Genomic DNA, 17,830 nt, shown 5'->3' on the forward strand with positions numbered 1-17,830 from the left:
TTACTGTACTTGTCATTTAGTGTAAAGGATTTATTTAAAAAAATAATAGTGTTTTCATGCACTGTCTCCTTAAAAAAGCTGGCCGGCAATTCAGCAGCGGTACCCGACAATTTAGAACAGAAAGATAGAGCATCACACATAGATTAGATAGATAGAAACATGTCAGTCACATATATATGAAGTACAGTGATAGTGTTGGTTACTGTACTTGTCATTTAGTATTAAAATAAAGGATTTATTATTAAAAAAATTGGCGTGGGGTTCCCCTTAATTTTAGGCTCTAGCGGAGGTTAAGCAGACGGCTGGGGCAGATGTTTGAAGCCTGGGAAGGGGGTAATACCCACGGAGCTTCCCAGGCTACTAATATCAGCCCCCAGCTGAATACATAGCCTTTACTAGCTATTAAAATGGGGGACCCCCCAAAAAAAATGACGTGGGGTCCCCCCTAATTTAATAGCTAGCAAAGGCTAGGCAGACAGCTGGTGGCTGATATTAATAGCCCAGGAAGGGAGCCATGAATATTGGCCCCCTCCCAGGCTAGAAACACCAGCCGTCAGCCGCCCCAGAAATGGCGCATTCATAGGATGCGCCAATTCTGGCACTTAGCCTCGCTCTTCCACGCTGCCCTGGTGCGGTGGCAGGGGGTAATAGGGTTGGGGTTGATGTCAGCTTATAATGCCAGCTGACATCAAGCCCAGGTTAGTAATGGAGAGGCGTCTATAAGACACCCCCATTACTAACCCCATAGTCAAAGTTAAAAAAAACACAAACACCCAGAATAAAGTCCTTTAATTGAAATAAAGACACAATCCTTTATTGTTCTAAATTAAACCATACTTACCATCACGCCCATTCCAGCTGAAGCCAACGATCTCCTGCAATAAAAGAAAAATAATAAAGCAACCTCATCCTTACCTTTCCATGGTTCCCACGACAGCTTCAGCTCTGCTACATCGAGATGACAGGCTGGACTGCAGCAGAACGCTGCCATCCAGCCTGTCATCCCGCAGACACTGAGAAGCGCAGGCTTGCTTGCGCTGCTCAGCGTCTCTCTGTGACGACATCCAGATGAGCCGAGTTCATGTCCAATGAACTCGGCTCACCTCATGCACGTCACTGACAGCGTGGGAAAATTCTCACGCTGAAGCGCTGATTGCAGGAGAATTTTCCCACGCTGTCAGTGACGTGCAGGAGGTGAGCTGAGTTCATTGGACATGAGCTCACCTCATGCACATCACTGACAGCGTGGGAGAATTCTCCTGCACTCAGCACTTCAGCGTGAGAATTTTCCCACGCTGTCAGTGACGTGCATGAGGTGAGCCGAGTTCATTGGACATGACCTCGGCTCATCTGGATGCCGTCACAGCGAGACAGTGAGGAGCGCAAGCATGCCTGCGCTTCTCAGTGTCTGCGGGATGACAGACTGGATGGCAGCGTTCTGCTGCGGTCCAGCCAGTCATCTCGATGTAGCAGAGCTGAAGCTGTCGTGGGAACCATGGAAAGGTAAGGATGAGGTTGGTTTATTATTTTTCTTTTATTGCAGGAGATCGTTGGCTTCAGCTGGAATGGGTGTGATGGTAAGTATGGTTTAATTTAGAACAATAAAGAATTGTGTCTTTATTTCAATTAAAGGACTTTTTTCTGGGTGTTGTGTTTTTTTAAATACTTTACTAGAAATTCATGGCGGTCATGTCTAATACTGGCGTGACCCCATGAATTTTGGGCTTGGGGCCAGCTGATAATACCAAGCTGGCCCTAACCCCTTTATTACCCAGTGAGCCACCGCACCAGGGCCCTGGATGAGTTGGGTACAGCGCCAGAAGATGGCGCTTCTATGAACGCGCCATTTTCCGGGGTGGCTGCGGACTGCAATTTGTAGCGGGGGGGGGGGGCCCAGAAAGCTTGGGCCTCCCTGCGCTGCAGATTCCAGCCCCCAGCTGCCTAGTTGTACCTGGCTGGACACAAAAATAGGGCGAAGCCCCACGTACTTTTTTTTTAATTATTTCATGAAATTCATGAAATAATTAAGAAAAAAAGGCCTTCCCTATATTGTTGTGTCCGGCCAGGTACAAATAGGCAGCTGGTGGTTGGGGGCAGCCCGTTCCTGCCTGCTGTACCTGGCTGGACACAAATATAGTGCGAAGCCCCACTTCAATTTTTTTTAATTATTTCATGAAATTCATGAAATAATTAAGAAAAAAAGGGCTTCCCTATATTGTTGTGTCCGGCCAGGTACAAATAGGCAGCTGGTGGATGGGGGCAGCCCGTTCCTGCCTGCTGTACCTGGCTGGACACAAATATAGTGCGAAGCCCCACTTCAATTTTTTTAAATTATTTCAGGAAATTCATGAAATAATTTAAAAAAAATTGACGTGGGGCTTCGCACTATATTTGTGTCCAGCCAGGTACAGCAGGCAGGAACGGGCTGCCCCCAACCACCAGCTGCCTATTTGTACCTGGCCGGACACAACAATATAGGGAAGCCCTTTTTTTCTTAATTATTTCATGAAATAATTTAAAGAAAATTGACGTGGGGCTTCGCCCTGTTTTTGTGTCCAGCCAGGTACAACTAGGCAGCTGGGGGCTGGAATCCGCAGCGCAGGGAGGTCCAAGCTTTCTGGGCCACACCCGCTGCAAATTGCAGTCCGCAGCCACCCTGGAAAATGGCGCGTTCATAGAAGCGCCATCTTCTGGCGCTGTACCCAACTCATCCAGGGCCCTGATGCGGTGGCTCACTGGGTAATAAAGGGGTTAGGGCCAGCTTGACATTATCAGCTGGCCCTAAGCCCGAAATTCATGGGGTCACGCCAATATTAGACATGACCACCATGAATTTCTAGTAAAGTATTTAAAAAAAACACAACACCCAGAAAAAAGTCTTTTAATTGAAATAAACACACAATTCTTTATTGTTCTAAATTAAACCATACTTACCATCACGCCCATTCCAGCTGAAGCCAACGATCTCCTGAAATAAAAGAAAAATAATAAAGCAACCTCATCCTTACCTTTCCATGGTTCCCATGACAGCTTCAGCTCTGCTACATCGAGATGACAGGCTGGACCGCAGCAGAACGCTGCCATCCAGCCTGTCATCCCGCAGACACTGAGAAGCGCAGGCTTGCTTGCGCTCCACAGTGTCTCTCTGTGAGGGCATCCAGATGAGCCGAGTTTATGTCCAATGAACTCGGCTCACCTCATGCACGTCACTGACAGCGTGGGAAAATTCTCCTGCACTCAGCGCTTCAGCGTGGGAGAATTCTCACACTGAAGCGCTGAGTGCAGGAGAATTCTCCCACGCTGTCAGTGACGTGCAGGAGGTGAGCTGAGTTCATTGGACATGAGCTCACCTTATGCACGTCACTGACAGCGTGGGAAAATTCTCCTGCACTCAGCGCTTCAGCGTGGGAGAATTCTCACGCTGAAGCGCTGAGTGCAGGAGAATTCTCCCACGCTGTCAGTGACGTGCAGGAGGTGAGCTGAGTTCATTGGACATGAGCTCACCTTATGCACGTCACTGACAGCGTTGGAGAATTCTCCTGCACTCACCGCTTCAGCGTGAGAATTTTCCCACGCTGTCAGTGACGTGCCTGAGGTGAGCCGAGTTCATTGGACATGAACTCGGCTCATCTGGATGTCGTCACAGAGAGACGCTGAGCAGCGCAAGCAAGCCTGCGCTTCTCAGTGTCTGCGGGATGAGAGGCTGGATGGCAGCGTTCTGCTGCGGTCCAGCCTGTCATCTCGATGTAGCAGAGCTGAAGCTGTCGTGGGAACCATGGAAAGGTAAGGATGAGGTTGCTTTATTATTTTTCTTTTATTGCAGGAGATCGTTGGCTTCAGCTGGAATGGGCGTGACGGTAAGTATGGTTTAATTTAGAACAATAAAGGATTGTGTCTTTATTTCAATTAAAGGACTTTATTCTGGGTGTTTGTGTTTTTTTTAACTTTGACTATGGGGTTAGTAATGGGGGTGTCTTATAGACGCCTCTCCATTACTAACCTGGGCTTGATGTCAGCTGGCATTATAAGCTGACATCAACCCCAACCCTATTACCCCCTGCCACCGCACCAGGGCAGCGTGGAAGAGCGAGGCTAAGTGCCAGAATTGGCGCATCCTATGAATGCGCCATTTCTGGGGCGGCTGACGGCTGGTGTTTCTAGCCTGGGAGGGGGCCAATATTCATGGCTCCCTTCCTGGGCTATTAATATCAGCCCCCAGCTGTCTGCCTAGCCTTTGCTAGCTATTAAATTAGGGGGGACCCCACGTCATTTTTTTTGGGGGGTCCCCCATTTTAATTGCTAGTAAAGGCTATGTATTCAGCTGGGGGCTGATATTAGTAGCCTGGGAAGCTCCGTGGGTATTACCCCCTTCCCAGGCTTCAAACATCTGCCCCAGCCGTCTGCTTAACCTCCGCTAGAGCCTAAAATTAAGGGGAACCCCACGCCAATTTTTTTAATAATAAATCCTTTATTTTAATACTAAATGACAAGTACAGTAACCAACACTATCACTGTACTTCATATATATGTGACTGACATGTTTCTATCTATCTAATCTATGTGTGAAGCTCTATTCTGTCTGTTATAAATTGTCGGGTACCGCTGCTGAATTGCCGGCCGGCTTTTTTAAAGAGACGGTGCATGAAAACACTATTATTTTTTTTGATAAATCCTTTACGCTAAATGACAAGTACAGTAAGCAACACTGTCACTGTACTTCGTATATATGTGGCTGACATGTTTCTATCTATCTAATCTATGTGTGAAGCTCTATTCTGTCTGTTATAAATTGTCGGGTACCGCTGCTGAATTGCCGGCCGGCTTTTTTAAAGAGACGGTGCATGAAAACACTATTATTTTTTTTGATAAATCCTTTACGCTAAATGACAAGTACAGTAAGCAGCACTTTCACTGTACTTCGTATATATGTGGCTGACATGTTTATATCTATCTAATCTATGTGTGAAGCTCTATTCTTTCGGTTCTAAATTGTCGGGTACAGGTGTATGCCGCTGCTGAATTGCCGGCTTTTCATGTTTCACTGTTGGCACTGTTCCCATCGATTTGGGCAATCACTGTAATGCCACAACCACCATGGCTGTGGCATTACAGTGAGTGGCAGACAATCCCTGCATGATTGGTGCTCTAAATAGCGCCAGACATGCAGGACACGCTTTTGGTGCACGAACAGTTATCGAACATAACCTCGAACAGCCGAATTTTTTGCAAATCGTTCGGGTTCGTCGAACAACTCGAACACCGCCCAAAACAGCTCGAATTTGAGATTGGCGAACAGTTCTAGTCGAACACCGCTCATCTCTAGTCATGGCTACAAGTGTTGTCACCTTTGAAATTGTTCCAGAAAACGAAGTATTTCTCCCAGAAAATGATTGCTATAACACATGTTTTGCTATACACATGTTTATTTAGTTTGTGTGTATTGGAGCAACACAAAAAACTGAGAAAAAACGGCACATTTTACATAATTTCACACAAAGCCCCAAGAATGGGTCTGACAAAATTGTTGGCACCCTCAAGTTAATATTTGGTTGCCCACCCTTTGGAAAAAATAACTTCAATTAATCACTTCGTATAACCATCAACAAGCTTCTTGCACTTCTCAACTGTAATTTTGGACCACTCTTCTTTTGCAAACGGCTTCAGGTGTCTCATATTTGAAGTGTGTAACGGGTCTGGGAGGCGGAACCTCTGAGCTACTATACAAGGGGGCGGTCCTTGTAAGGGAGCGGGTGGCGACCAGGCAGGCAGTCACAGCAGGTGACCGGGACAGTCTCTGGAAGAACGGGCAGGAGGTCACGGCAAGTGACCGGGGCAGTCTCTGGATGAACGGGCAGGAGGTCACGGCAAGTGACCGGGGCAGTCTCTGGATGAACGGGCAGGAGGTCACGGCAAGTGACTGGGGCAGTCTCTGGATGAACGGGCAGATGGTCACGGCAAGTGACCGGGGCAGTCTCTGGGTAAAGGGATGGTACGACCTGTGGCGGCTGATGGTAGACGTGAGCTCCCAGGTGAGCAGGCGAGAGTCTCTGGATAAACGGGTGGTCACAGCATGTGACGGCGGAGCCTCCAGGAAGACCAACAGACAGGCGGCAGATGAGCGCTCCCAGGTGAGCGGGCAGAAGTCTCTGGACAGGCGGGTGGTCACAGCACGTGACGGCAGAGCCTCCAGGTAGGCTAGCAGACAGGCAGCAGATGAGCGCTCCCAGGTGAGCGGGCAGGAGTCACTGGACAGGCAGGTGGTCACAGCACGTGACGGCGGAGCCTCCAGGTAGGCAAGCAGGCAGGTAGCAGATGTGCGCTCCCAGGTGAGCGGGCAAGCTGGTCCATAGACAGACTGACAGGAGTTGGAAGGCAGACCGTCGGACCTCAGGCAAGCAGGCAGGTAGCTGATGTGCGCTCCCAGGTGAGCGGGCAAGCTGGTCCTTAGACAGACTGACAGGAGTTGTAAGGCAGACCGTCGGACCTCAGGCTAGCAGGCAGGTAGCAGAATATCAGGCAGGAATAAGACAGCAAGCTGGCAGGAATCTGGCAGGTATCTGGCAGGTAACTGGCAACGGGACCTGAGGGCTGAAGCAGAGTAGTGAACAGTGCAACAACATTGCTCGGGCACCTCCATTTTGGAGGAGGTGCCTTATATATGGTGAAGTCCTCCGGCCATTGGCCGGGGACTCCTTAGGACGGCGCGCGCGGCCCCTTTAAGAGGGAGGGAGAGCGCGCGCGCCCTAAGCACAGTGGCCGGGAAGGAGCGCGCGCTGCCAGCAGAGCGGGAGGAGGACGCCGGGCACGGAGCAGAGAGGTGAGGGGAACAGCGTCCCTGCCTAGCAGAGGGCAGGGACGCCGGCGCTACAGTACCCCCCCCTTTAGGCCCCCCCTTTTTTAGGCCAGACAGAAATTTAGCAAGGATAAGAGGGGCATGGATGTTCTCCTGGGGCTCCCACGTTCTCTCCTCAGGACCAAACCCCTTCCAATCTACAAGAAAAAAGGTCTTTCCTCTTACCCTTTTGGTGGCAAGAATGTTCTCTACCTCAAACTCGTCCTCAGCAGAAACCGGAGCAGGAGGCGTACCTGTAGACTTGGAAAAAGAGTTAAGTACCACAGGTTTGAGGAGAGATACATGGAAGGAGTTAGGGATCCGTAAGTTGGCCGGGAGTTTCAATTTATAGGCCACCGGGTTGATCTGACTGATGACCTCCAGAGGACCGATGAACCGAGGCCCTAACTTGTAAGAAGGTATCTTGAGTCGGACATATTTAGATGAGAGCCAGACTTTATCTCCAGGATGAAATTGTGGAGGATCCAGGCATTTTTTGTCAGCGTGTCTTTTCATCCGTTCGGACGACTGAAGGAGTGCGGATCGGGTACTCTCCCAAATGGAGGAAAATTTGTTAACGAGAGATTCCGCAGCCGGGTTGTCCACAGAGGTGGAGACAGGAAAAGGAATCCGAGGATGCTGACTGAAGACTACAAAAAACGGGGATTTGGAGGAGGATTCGCTCTCGTGATTGTTATAAGAGAACTCGGCCCATGGTAGGAGATCCACCCAGTCTGAATGATGGGCATTAACGAAGTGCCGGAGGTAACTGGTCAGGTTCTGATTGATCCGCTCCACTTGACCATTGGACTGTGGGTGGTAAGCGGAAGAGAAGTCCAGGGTGACGTCTAGCAGTTTACAAGTGGCTCTCCAGAAGCGTGAGGTGAACTGTACCCCACGATCCGACACGATGTGGAGGGGCAGGCCATGAAGACGAAAGATGTGACGAATAAAGTCTTTAGCTAGCTCGGGTGCAGACGGTAGACCTGGCAGGGGAACGAAATGAGCCATCTTGGAGAAGCGGTCAGCGACCACCCAAATGACCGTACAACCGGCAGAGACTGGGAGGTCTGTTATAAAGTCCATTGCTATATGCTGCCAGGGGGCAGCAGGTACTGGGAGCGGAAGGAGGCTGGCAGATGTCTCGGAACCTTGTTGCGGGCGCAGGACACACAGGCAGAAACAAAGTCTATTACGTCCTTGTGCAGGGTAGACCACCAGTAGTGCCGGGTAATAAGCTGGAGGGTCTTTTTCTGACCGGCATGGCCAGCCAGTTTAGACGAGTGACCCCAGTGAAGGATCTTCTCCCGATCAGGTACTGATACGAACGTCTTTCCGGGAGGGAGACGATTTAGACTCACGGGAGCCACCTGCATTACTCTGGCGGGATCGATGATGTGTTTCGGATCTTCCTCGAGATCAGACACCAGAAAGGATCGAGACAAGGCGTCCGCCTTGACGTTTTTGTCAGCCGGGCGAAAATGAAGAACAAAATCAAAGCGAGCAAAAAACAAGGACCACCGGGCTTGGCGCGGGTTAAGTCTCTGGGCATGCTGGAGGTAAGCCAAGTTCTTGTGGTCAGTGTAAATTATTACCGGGTGAAGAGCCCCCTCGAGCAGGTAACGCCACTCCTCCAATGCCAGTTTGATGGCCAATAACTCTCGGTCTCCTATGGAATAATTGCGCTCTGAGGAGGAGAAGAGTTTAGAGAAGAAGCCGCAAGTTACCATCCTCCCGGAAGATGATTTTTGAGTAAGTACCGCTCCGGCTCCAGAGGAGGAGGCGTCAACTTCCAGGAAGAACTGCTTGTTGCCGTCCGGGCGATGCAGCACCGGGGCGGAAGAGGAGGCCTGTTTTAAGGAAAGAAAGGCCTCCTCTGCTTCGGGCGGCCACTCTTTGGGATTAGTACCCTTACGGGTGAGCGCGGAAATTGGGGCAGTCCGGGAAGAGAAGTGTGGTATGAAGAGGCGGTAGTAGTTGGCGAAGCCCAGGAACCACTGAATGGCCTTCAACCCCTCCAGTCGAGGCCATTTCTCGATGGCAGACAGTTTCTCTGGATCCATTCGTAGGCCGGTCTGAGAAATAATGTAGCCCAAAAACGGAAGCGAGGTCTGCTCAAAGAGGCACTTCTCGTATTTAGCGAAGAGGTGATTCTGCCTGAGCCTGAGCAGGACCTGACGAACGTCCCTCCGGTGAGTCTGGAGATCCGGAGAGAAGACCAAGATGTCGTTCAGGTACACCACTACGCAGGAGTAGAGAAGGTCCCGGAAGATGTCATTGACCAACTCTTGAAAGACGGCAGGAGCGTTACAGAGACCAAAGGGCATTACCAGATATTCATAGTGGCCGTCCCGGGTGTTGAATGCCGTCGTCCATTCATCCCCCTGACGGATACGAACCAGGTTGTACGCCCCACGGAGGTCCAGTTTGGTGAAGATTCTAGCCCCTCTCAGACGATCAAATAACTCCGGAATGAGCGGAAGGGGGTACTTATTCTTCACCGTGATCTGGTTAAGGCCTCTATAGTCTATACAGGGACGGAGAGAGCCGTCCTTCTTTTTGACGAAAAAGAAGCCTGCTCCCGCCGGGGAGGTAGATTTCCGGATGAATCCCCTGGCCAGATTCTCCTCAATATATTCGGACATCGACCGGGTCTCAGCAGCGGATAATGGATAAATACGCCCACGGGGAGGAGTAGTACCGGGTAACAGGTCGATAGGGCAGTCGTATGGTCTATGAGGGGGTAGTGTCTCTGCCTCCTTTTTATTAAAGACATCAGCATAAGACCAATAAGGAATCGGAAGTCCAGGTAGATTAGCTGGGGTAGGAGAAGGACGGACGGGATGGACGGGAACCAGACAGGTCTTATGGCAGTCCTGTCCCCAGCGAAGGACTTCTCCGGTCTGCCAGTCAAGCACGGGTGCATGTCTCTGGAGCCAAGGTAGACCTAGCAAGAGGGCGTGAGAGAGTCCAGGCAGAACATGAAAGGAGATACTCTCAGAATGCAGCATTCCCACCTGCAGAGTAATGGATTCGGTGATGAGTTGGATGGGGCGTGGTAAGAGACCCCCATCCACGGCAGCAACAGACAAGGGTACAGCCAGAGGTTTGGTGGGGATGCGGTATTTCTCTACCAGGGACTGTGAAATAAGATTCCCGGCTGCTCCAGAGTCCAGTTGGGCTAGTTCGAAATAACGGTTCTCCCCGCAGACGATTGAGACTGACAGCAGCAGAGATGGAGAGGATTTATTCTTGTCTAGGTCGACCTCTCTGAGCGAACCTAGACACAGGCGTTTCCCGACCTCTCTGGGCAGGCACGGATCCGGTGCTCCTTACTGCCACAGTAGAAGCAGCTCCCCTCGGCACGGCGTAAGTCCTGACGGGTTTTGACCATCTTGGTCTGGTCGACCTGCATAGGCTCAGGAGAGTGTACCTGGGGAGAGACGGATGGAGTGACGGGTTTCTGAAAAGTAGGAGCTAGACGTGGAAACCTCCTCTCATGGGTGACCTCTTTGGCACGCTCCTGGAACCGTAGGTCAATCCGGGTGGCAAGAGTTATTAGGTCATCGAGAGTGGTAGGAATGTCCCGACCGGCGAGTTCATCTTTAATACGGCCGGACAGACCCTCCAAGAAGACGGATACCAGAGCGTCGTTATCCCAGGCCAGCTCCGAGGCAAGGGTACGGAACTGTATGGCATATTGGCCCACGGTGAGACTTCCCTGACGGAGGCGTAGCAGTGAAGATGCGGATGAGGTCTTCCGTCCGGGTTCGTCGAAGACTTTCCGGAAAGCCGTTAGGAAGGCAGGCAAGTCGGACACCAGGGGGTCTCCTCTCTCCCATAGAGGATTTAGCCAGGCCAGGGCCTCCCCGGTGAGATGGGACATGATGAAGGCAATTTTGGCCCGGTCGGAATTAAACTGGTGGGACAATAGTTCAAAGTGCAGGGTGCACTGATTTATGAAGCCCCGAGCCTGGGCGGAGTCGCCTCCGAAGCGAGGAGGTGCAGAAAGCCGGGGTCCGGGGTAGGATACCATGGTATTAGTGGGCAGGGGAGCTGCCGGATTGCGAGTCATGGCACTGGCGGAGGTTGCTGGCGGAGCAGTCAGAGTGTCCAGGCGAGAATTGACATTCCGCAGGTGACCCAGGATGGACTCCTGTTGGGACCTCTGATGGGACAGTTCATGACACAGGTCCGAGAGCGAGGGAGCTTGGGTGCCACCGGGTTCCATGGCCCGAGCAAACTGTAACGGGTCTGGGAGGCGGAACCTCTGAGCTACTATACAAGGGGGCGGTCCTTGTAAGGGAGCGGGTGGCGACCAGGCAGGCAGTCACAGCAGGTGACCGGGACAGTCTCTGGAAGAACGGGCAGGAGGTCACGGCAAGTGACCGGGGCAGTCTCTGGATGAACGGGCAGGAGGTCACGGCAAGTGACCGGGGCAGTCTCTGGATGAACGGGCAGGAGGTCATGGCAAGTGACTGGGGCAGTCTCTGGATGAACGGGCAGATGGTCACGGCAAGTGTCCGGGGCAGTCTCTGGGTAAAGGGTTGGTACGACCTGTGGCGGCTGATGGTAGACGTGAGCTCCCAGGTGAGCAGGCGAGAGTCTCTGGATAAACGGGTGGTCACAGCATGTGACGGCGGAGCCTCCAGGAAGACCAACAGACAGGCGGCAGATGAGCGCTCCCAGGTGAGCGGGCAGAAGTCTCTGGACAGGCGGGTGGTCACAGCACGTGACGGTAGAGCCTCCAGGTAGGCTAGCAGACAGGCAGCAGATGAGCGCTCCCAGGTGAGCGGGCAGGAGTCACTGGACAGGCAGGTGGTCACAGCACGTGACGGCGGAGCCTCCAGGTAGGCAAGCAGACAGGTAGCAGATGTGCGCTCCCAGGTGAGCGGGCAAGCTGGTCCATAGACAGACTGACAGGAGTTGGAAGGCAGACCGTCGGACCTCAGGCAAGCAGGCAGGTAGCTGATGTGCGCTCCCAGGTGAGCAGGCAAGCTGGTCCTTAGACAGACTGACAGGAGTTGTAAGGCAGACCGTCGGACATCAGGCTAGCAGGCAGGTAGCAGAATATCAGGCAGGAATAAGACAGCAAGCTGGCAGGAATCTGGCAGGTATCTGGCAGGTAACTGGCAACGGGACCTGAGGGCTGAAGCAGAGTAGTGAACAGTGCAACAACATTGCTCGGGCACCTCCATTTTGGAGGAGGTGCCTTATATATGGTGAAGTCCTCCGGCCATTGGCCGGGGACTCCTTAGGACGGCGCACGCGGCCCCTTTAAGAGGGAGGGAGAGCGCGCGCGCCCTAAGCACAGTGGCCGGGAAGGAGCGCGCGCTGCCAGCAGAGCGGGAGGAGGACGCCGGGCACGGAGCAGAGAGGTGAGGGGAACAGCGTCCCTGCCTAGCAGAGGGCAGGGACGCCGGCGCTACAAAGTGTAAGCAGGTTGTATGGATGCAACAGTGCAGACAATGAGGAAACAGTAGTACTTTCCTTGGTGCTCTAGGCAGGCCAGATCAGCAAGAAAAGACCTGCCCACAGGCCCGCCCCGAAGCACAAGTATGGTCCAAATCATAGAGACAGCCAGACAGAGAAACAGGGGCAGGTCTTTTCTTACTGATCTGGCCTAGAGCACCAAGGAAAGACCCTGTGTACAGTCCCGCCCCAAAGCACTGGCATATCATTAACTCAAAACTGCAAACACTGATTATACAAGAACCACAAGACTGATTTCTTCACCTCAGGTATCATATTAATCAGTGCCACAACCCCAACATGACACTGCCTGTAGTTTACTTAGCAAAATCCTGCTGACAGGTTCACTTTAACTTTTTTTTTACTCTGATCGCTGGTATAATGCATTGCAATGCACCAGCACTGCAATGCATTTTTTTCCTGTCAGTGCTGCACTGACAAAAGACTCTTAGACCATGCTCCTGGCATGGTTTAACAGACTTGCCTTAGCTGTCATCATAACTACCTTAGGTTGCGATGGCAACAATCGGGTCCTCACGATGATGTCATGGAAGCGCTGATCAGGAGGGAGAGTGAGCCATTTCCCTCTCCCAGCCTTCTAAATGGTATGATATGGATGGTATGATGATATGGATCGTGGCATTTAGGAGGTTAAAAATCCAGGGGTGGTCCAGGTACCACCCCTGGCAGTTACAGACGGGTCTCAGCTTTGACTTAAACCGAGCTCTCGGTGATGATAGCGATGGCACAGCTAGTGTGCCCCACACGATCGCCATGACGTACCCATACGTCAAAGGTTGGGAACCCCTATCTGGCCATGACGTATAGGAACGTCAAAGGTTGTGAAGGAATTAATATGTAGATTTGTTTTGCAATGTTTTATATTAACGCATAGAAAATGAAATGCCATATTTATTTTTTAGGTAACAAAATGAAAAGTGTTGAAAAGAAACTGAAGATTGCCATTGTGGGCAATGTAATACTGTTTATTATTGTCCTAGGCCTCCTTGTCTTCACTATTAAACTACAAGGTACAGTAAAGAGTCATGTAATTGAAGCATTGCTTAAGAAGATCTACCAGTAGATGTTATAAAAGCCACTTAGTTTATTTGAAAATTATTTATACAGTCAAGGCCAAAAGTGTTGGCACTCTTTAAATTGTTCCAGAAAATGAAGTATTTTTCCCAGAAAATTATTGCAATTACACATGTTTTGTTAAACACATGTTTATTTCCAATGTGTGTACAACACAAAAAACTGAGGAAAGAAAGGGAAAATGGATATACTGTAATTTCACACAAAACACCAAAAAACACAAAACACACAAAATCGTTGGCATCTTTCCAAAATTGTTGATAAACAAATTTGCTTCAAACATGTGATGCTCGTTCAGACTCACCTGTGGCAAGTAACAGGTCGTGACTGTATCTAAAGGTATGGTCACTTAGAGCTTGCTCAAATTTGCGTAAAAAAAAAAAAAAATCGCTCTAATGTTGATCCAGATAAGTAGGTCATGTTGACACGTTCAGTATTTGGTCAGTATTTTACTTCAGTATTTGTAAACTAAAACCACTAGTGGGTGAAAAATGCAGAAGTGTTGCATGCATTTCTATTATACTTTTCCTCTAATTTTTCCACTCCTGATTTTGGCTTTCAAATAATGATGTAAAATACTGACCAACTACTGAAGGTGTGAGCATGGATGTAAGACTAGTGTCATGCGAGTGTCACTCCGTATATCATGCAAGTGCAATGCGAGGTTGTGATTTTTTCTCGTCTAGCATATGAAATCTATATGCAATCTATATGCAATGCGTTTTTAACATATTTTACATACTGTAATGCTCTATGTAACTTAAAGCTAGTTTACAAAAGTAATAAAGCAATCTTATATAAAGAGATAGATGGATGATGGAAAGATATTAGATATATAATCAACAGATAGATATTAGCTACCATATATAATAGAAATATAATAAATAGATACTAGGTAGATAGACAGAATAGATATAATAGACAGAATAGATAGATATCCTGTAGATACAGTATATAATTTCACAAGCCCCCTGCATATAATAAACTTGCACCCTTTAGTGCCTTTCATGTGGCACTAAATGGTGTTTAGCCTGCTTTAACTTAATAAATAAATAAAAATAATGTGACCATAGGCGAATTATAATGAGGATGATCTGGGCTACCGCTCGGGGCCGGAGGCTCCGGCAGGGCCCACGGCCAGATCGCCCTCATTATAATGTTTTCTGGAGAGGCAGGGGCAGGGGGACCGCACTTTACCATTAGACACCGGCCGGTCGCATCAGGGAGACAGACACGCCCCCTGCACGCTGTGTGCTGCGTCTCCAGGACTGACGTCACACAGCAGCGCCTGGAGCTGCTTCACTTCATCCTGCCGGAGAGGAGCTCGTGCATCAGTGGATGGCGGTAAATACGAGGTCGAGGTCGGGCCCTGGGCAGGATGTCTGGAGTGAGGAGGGGGTTGCAGGACGCTGCTCCCCTCCTGATGGGTTCACACGGATCCCTTAGTGTCAGGTCGGCGGCTCTGTATGACTTAGGTCTGGAGTCTGACCTTTGCTGCAGATCAGGTCACTCTGGGTCATCGGCTCCATCATCACCAGATTGTCAGGAAAATTCAGAGTCCTGCAATAAATCACACTGAGCCCCTGCAGAGCGACCACAGACATCAGCAGACAGGATCCTGCACTGACTGATCAACCCTGAACCTACAGGACGTCACATACTATACTGCTCCATATATAATATGCGAGGTCCTTTAGGCAGGTCCAGGTGTGAACAGTACAGTGTATATCCATGTACAAAAATGTCATCCAGTATATCGATTACTGTATGGTATACTGTGGTACAGACATCAGATGGAATATAACAATGTGTATAGCATATAACATCTAATGTCCGTATCACAGTATATCATACTAGCTATTGAACCTGTTCTATGCCTGTGTAGCGAGCTTTTTTATTGGTATATGCTCTCCCATCCTGGCCCCGTATCCTGGTATATGCTCCCCAATCCTGGTATATGCTCCCCCATCCTGGTATATGCTCCTCCATCCTGGTATATGCTCCCCCATCCTGGTCCCCCATCCTGGTATATGCTCCCCAATCCTGGTGTATGCTTCCCCATCCTGGTATATGATCCCCCATCCTGGTCCCCCATCCTGGTGTATGCTTCCCCATCCTGGTCCCCCATCCTGATATATGCTCCCCCATCCTGGTGTATGCTCCCCCATCCTGGTGTATGCTCCTTCATCCTGGTCCATGCTCCCCCCCCATTATGGTATATACTCCCCCATCCTGGTCCATGCTTCTCCCCATCTTGGTATATGCTCCCCCATCCTGGTATATGCTCCCCCATACTGGTCCATGATTCTCCCCATCTTGGTATATGCTCCCCCATCCTGGTATATGCTCCCCCCTCACTCTGGTCCATGCTCCACAAGTCCGCATAGCGCGATATCCGGTTTCATTTGAATGAATACAAATGTGCAGAGTGTATTCAACAAAGTACGCGCATGTGCATACCACGCTGTCCATTTTGTCGAAGACACTGTTCATATTTGTCTTCACTAAAATTGTGCCGGAAATTGGCGCCTGCGCCACACTCCTCTCCCGAGATGACAGGACCGAACACGTATGTGTTTATGGTGCCGGAGATCGCGGTATGCACTCAGTGCTTATGCATACCGCGATCTCTGGCGCCACACTCCTCATCCCTGTCTGGGATGTGGATGTGTCTTTCTGTCTGTGGCCAGACTGCGCTTGCACAATCTATAGAGGCTTCTAGCAGAAGGACACATCCCTGATTATAGTATAGATACCAGTCATGTATTGTCATATAAACTATACAGGGCCATACCTAGGGGAATCAGGGGGGGCATGTGACCTGGGTACAGCCGTCAGGGGGGTGCCTCCGGGCCACCTCATGCGGTGGTCAGAGGTGTCTCCCAGGCAGCTGCATTTTGCATTCAACCATTCTCTGATCTGGCTGTGGAACCGACAATCGATCAGAGAAGGGAGCTATGTACGGGCTCATATTGTATGTAGGGAGCTATGTGGGTGCTCATATTGTATATAGGGAGCTACGTGGGGCTCATACTGTATATAGGGAGCTATGTACGGGCTCATACTGTATATAGGGAGCTATGTGGGGGCTCATACTATATATAGGAGGCTATGTTCGGGCTCATATTGTATATAGGGGCTATGCGGGATCTCATACTGTATCTAGGGAGCTATGTACGGGCTCATACTGTATCTAGGGAGCTATGTACGGGCTCATACTGTATCTAGGGAGCTATGTGCGGGCTCATACTGTATCTAGGGAGCTATGTATGGGCTCATACTGTATATAGGGAAATATGTGGGGGCTCATACTTTATATAGGAGGCTATGTGCGGGCTCATACTGTATATAGGGGCTATGCGGGATCTCATACTGTATCTAGGGAGCTATGTGGGGGCTCATACTGTATCAAGGGAGCTATGTACGGGCTCATACTGTATCTAAGGAGCTATGTACGGGCTCATACTGTATCTAGGGATCTATGTGAGGGCTCATACTGTATCTAGAGAGCTATGTGCGGGCTCAAACTGTATATAGGGGGATGTCAGCATACTTAATTCTGCTCAATATTAAGGTTGTGTGTCCACAATGCGTTTTTTAAGCGTTTCCGCAGCGGCAAAAACGTGGAGAAATGCTTAAAAAACGCTTGGTAGAAGGTCTGCCATGTTCCCCAATGATAATCCGCATGTGCTGTGCACATGCTGTGGAAATTTCCGCTGCGGATTATCATTGCGGAAAAAAACGCAGCACTTATTTTTCAGAAGTGCTGCGTTTTCGCCGCCATTGACTTGCATTGGAACGCATGGATTACGCATCACTGTATATGTAGATGCGGAATCCACGCGTTTCAATGTGCGGATGGAACCCGGGTGTGGAGGAGAGGAGACTCTCCTCCGGACCCAGGTACCATAGAAACTGTGAAAAAAAGAATAAAATAAAATATAAATGTTATATTTACCTTCTGGCGGCCGACGGTGCGCTCTTCCTCTCATGCCGGCAGATCTCGATGGACTGAAGGACCTGCGCTGATGTCATAGTCATGTGACGGGTCACGCAACGCTGACGTTGGCAGGTCCTTCAGTTTACCGCGATCTCACGACATGGGAGAATGGAGAGAAGAAAGACTCCAGGGGCCATCAGAAGGTAAGTATAGATTTATATTTTATTTTTAAACATTCTTTTGGTCAAAGTATATAAATCCATGCTGTTTGCATGGATTTATATAGTGTGACCAAGTTGTCAAGCACTTTCCAAGTGATGCTAAAATCGCTTGGAAAGCGCTTGTCAACCCGCATGCGGAAATGCATGTGAAGAACGTTTCACATCCGCATGTCCCTGGCAGGAAAAACGCATGTACAATCCGCATGTACAATCCGCATGCGTTTTTTCTGCCAGGGACATGCAGAAACGCTCAGGAAATATCCGGAGCAT

The 17,830-nt window shown here is 49.9% G+C and overlaps 1 protein-coding gene across 2 annotated transcripts in view; it reads left to right on the forward strand.

The window, feature by feature from the left end:
• LOC141158951 (macrophage scavenger receptor types I and II-like) overlaps positions 1-17,830 on the forward strand; it is a 110,302-nt gene that overhangs the window by 2,037 nt on the left and 90,435 nt on the right. For both annotated transcript variants that reach the window (XM_073645419.1, XM_073645420.1), the window contains exon 3: positions 13,228-13,335. In XM_073645419.1, coding sequence (XP_073501520.1) covers positions 13,228-13,335 — 108 coding nt within the window. The remainder of the gene's footprint in view (positions 1-13,227; positions 13,336-17,830) is intronic.

The sequence above is a fragment of the Phyllobates terribilis genome, unplaced genomic scaffold (genome assembly GCF_046119375.1).
Source record: "Phyllobates terribilis strain yellow unplaced genomic scaffold, ASM4611937v1 Scaffold_1__5_contigs__length_1240528914, whole genome shotgun sequence".
NCBI lineage: Eukaryota > Metazoa > Chordata > Amphibia > Anura > Dendrobatidae > Phyllobates > Phyllobates terribilis.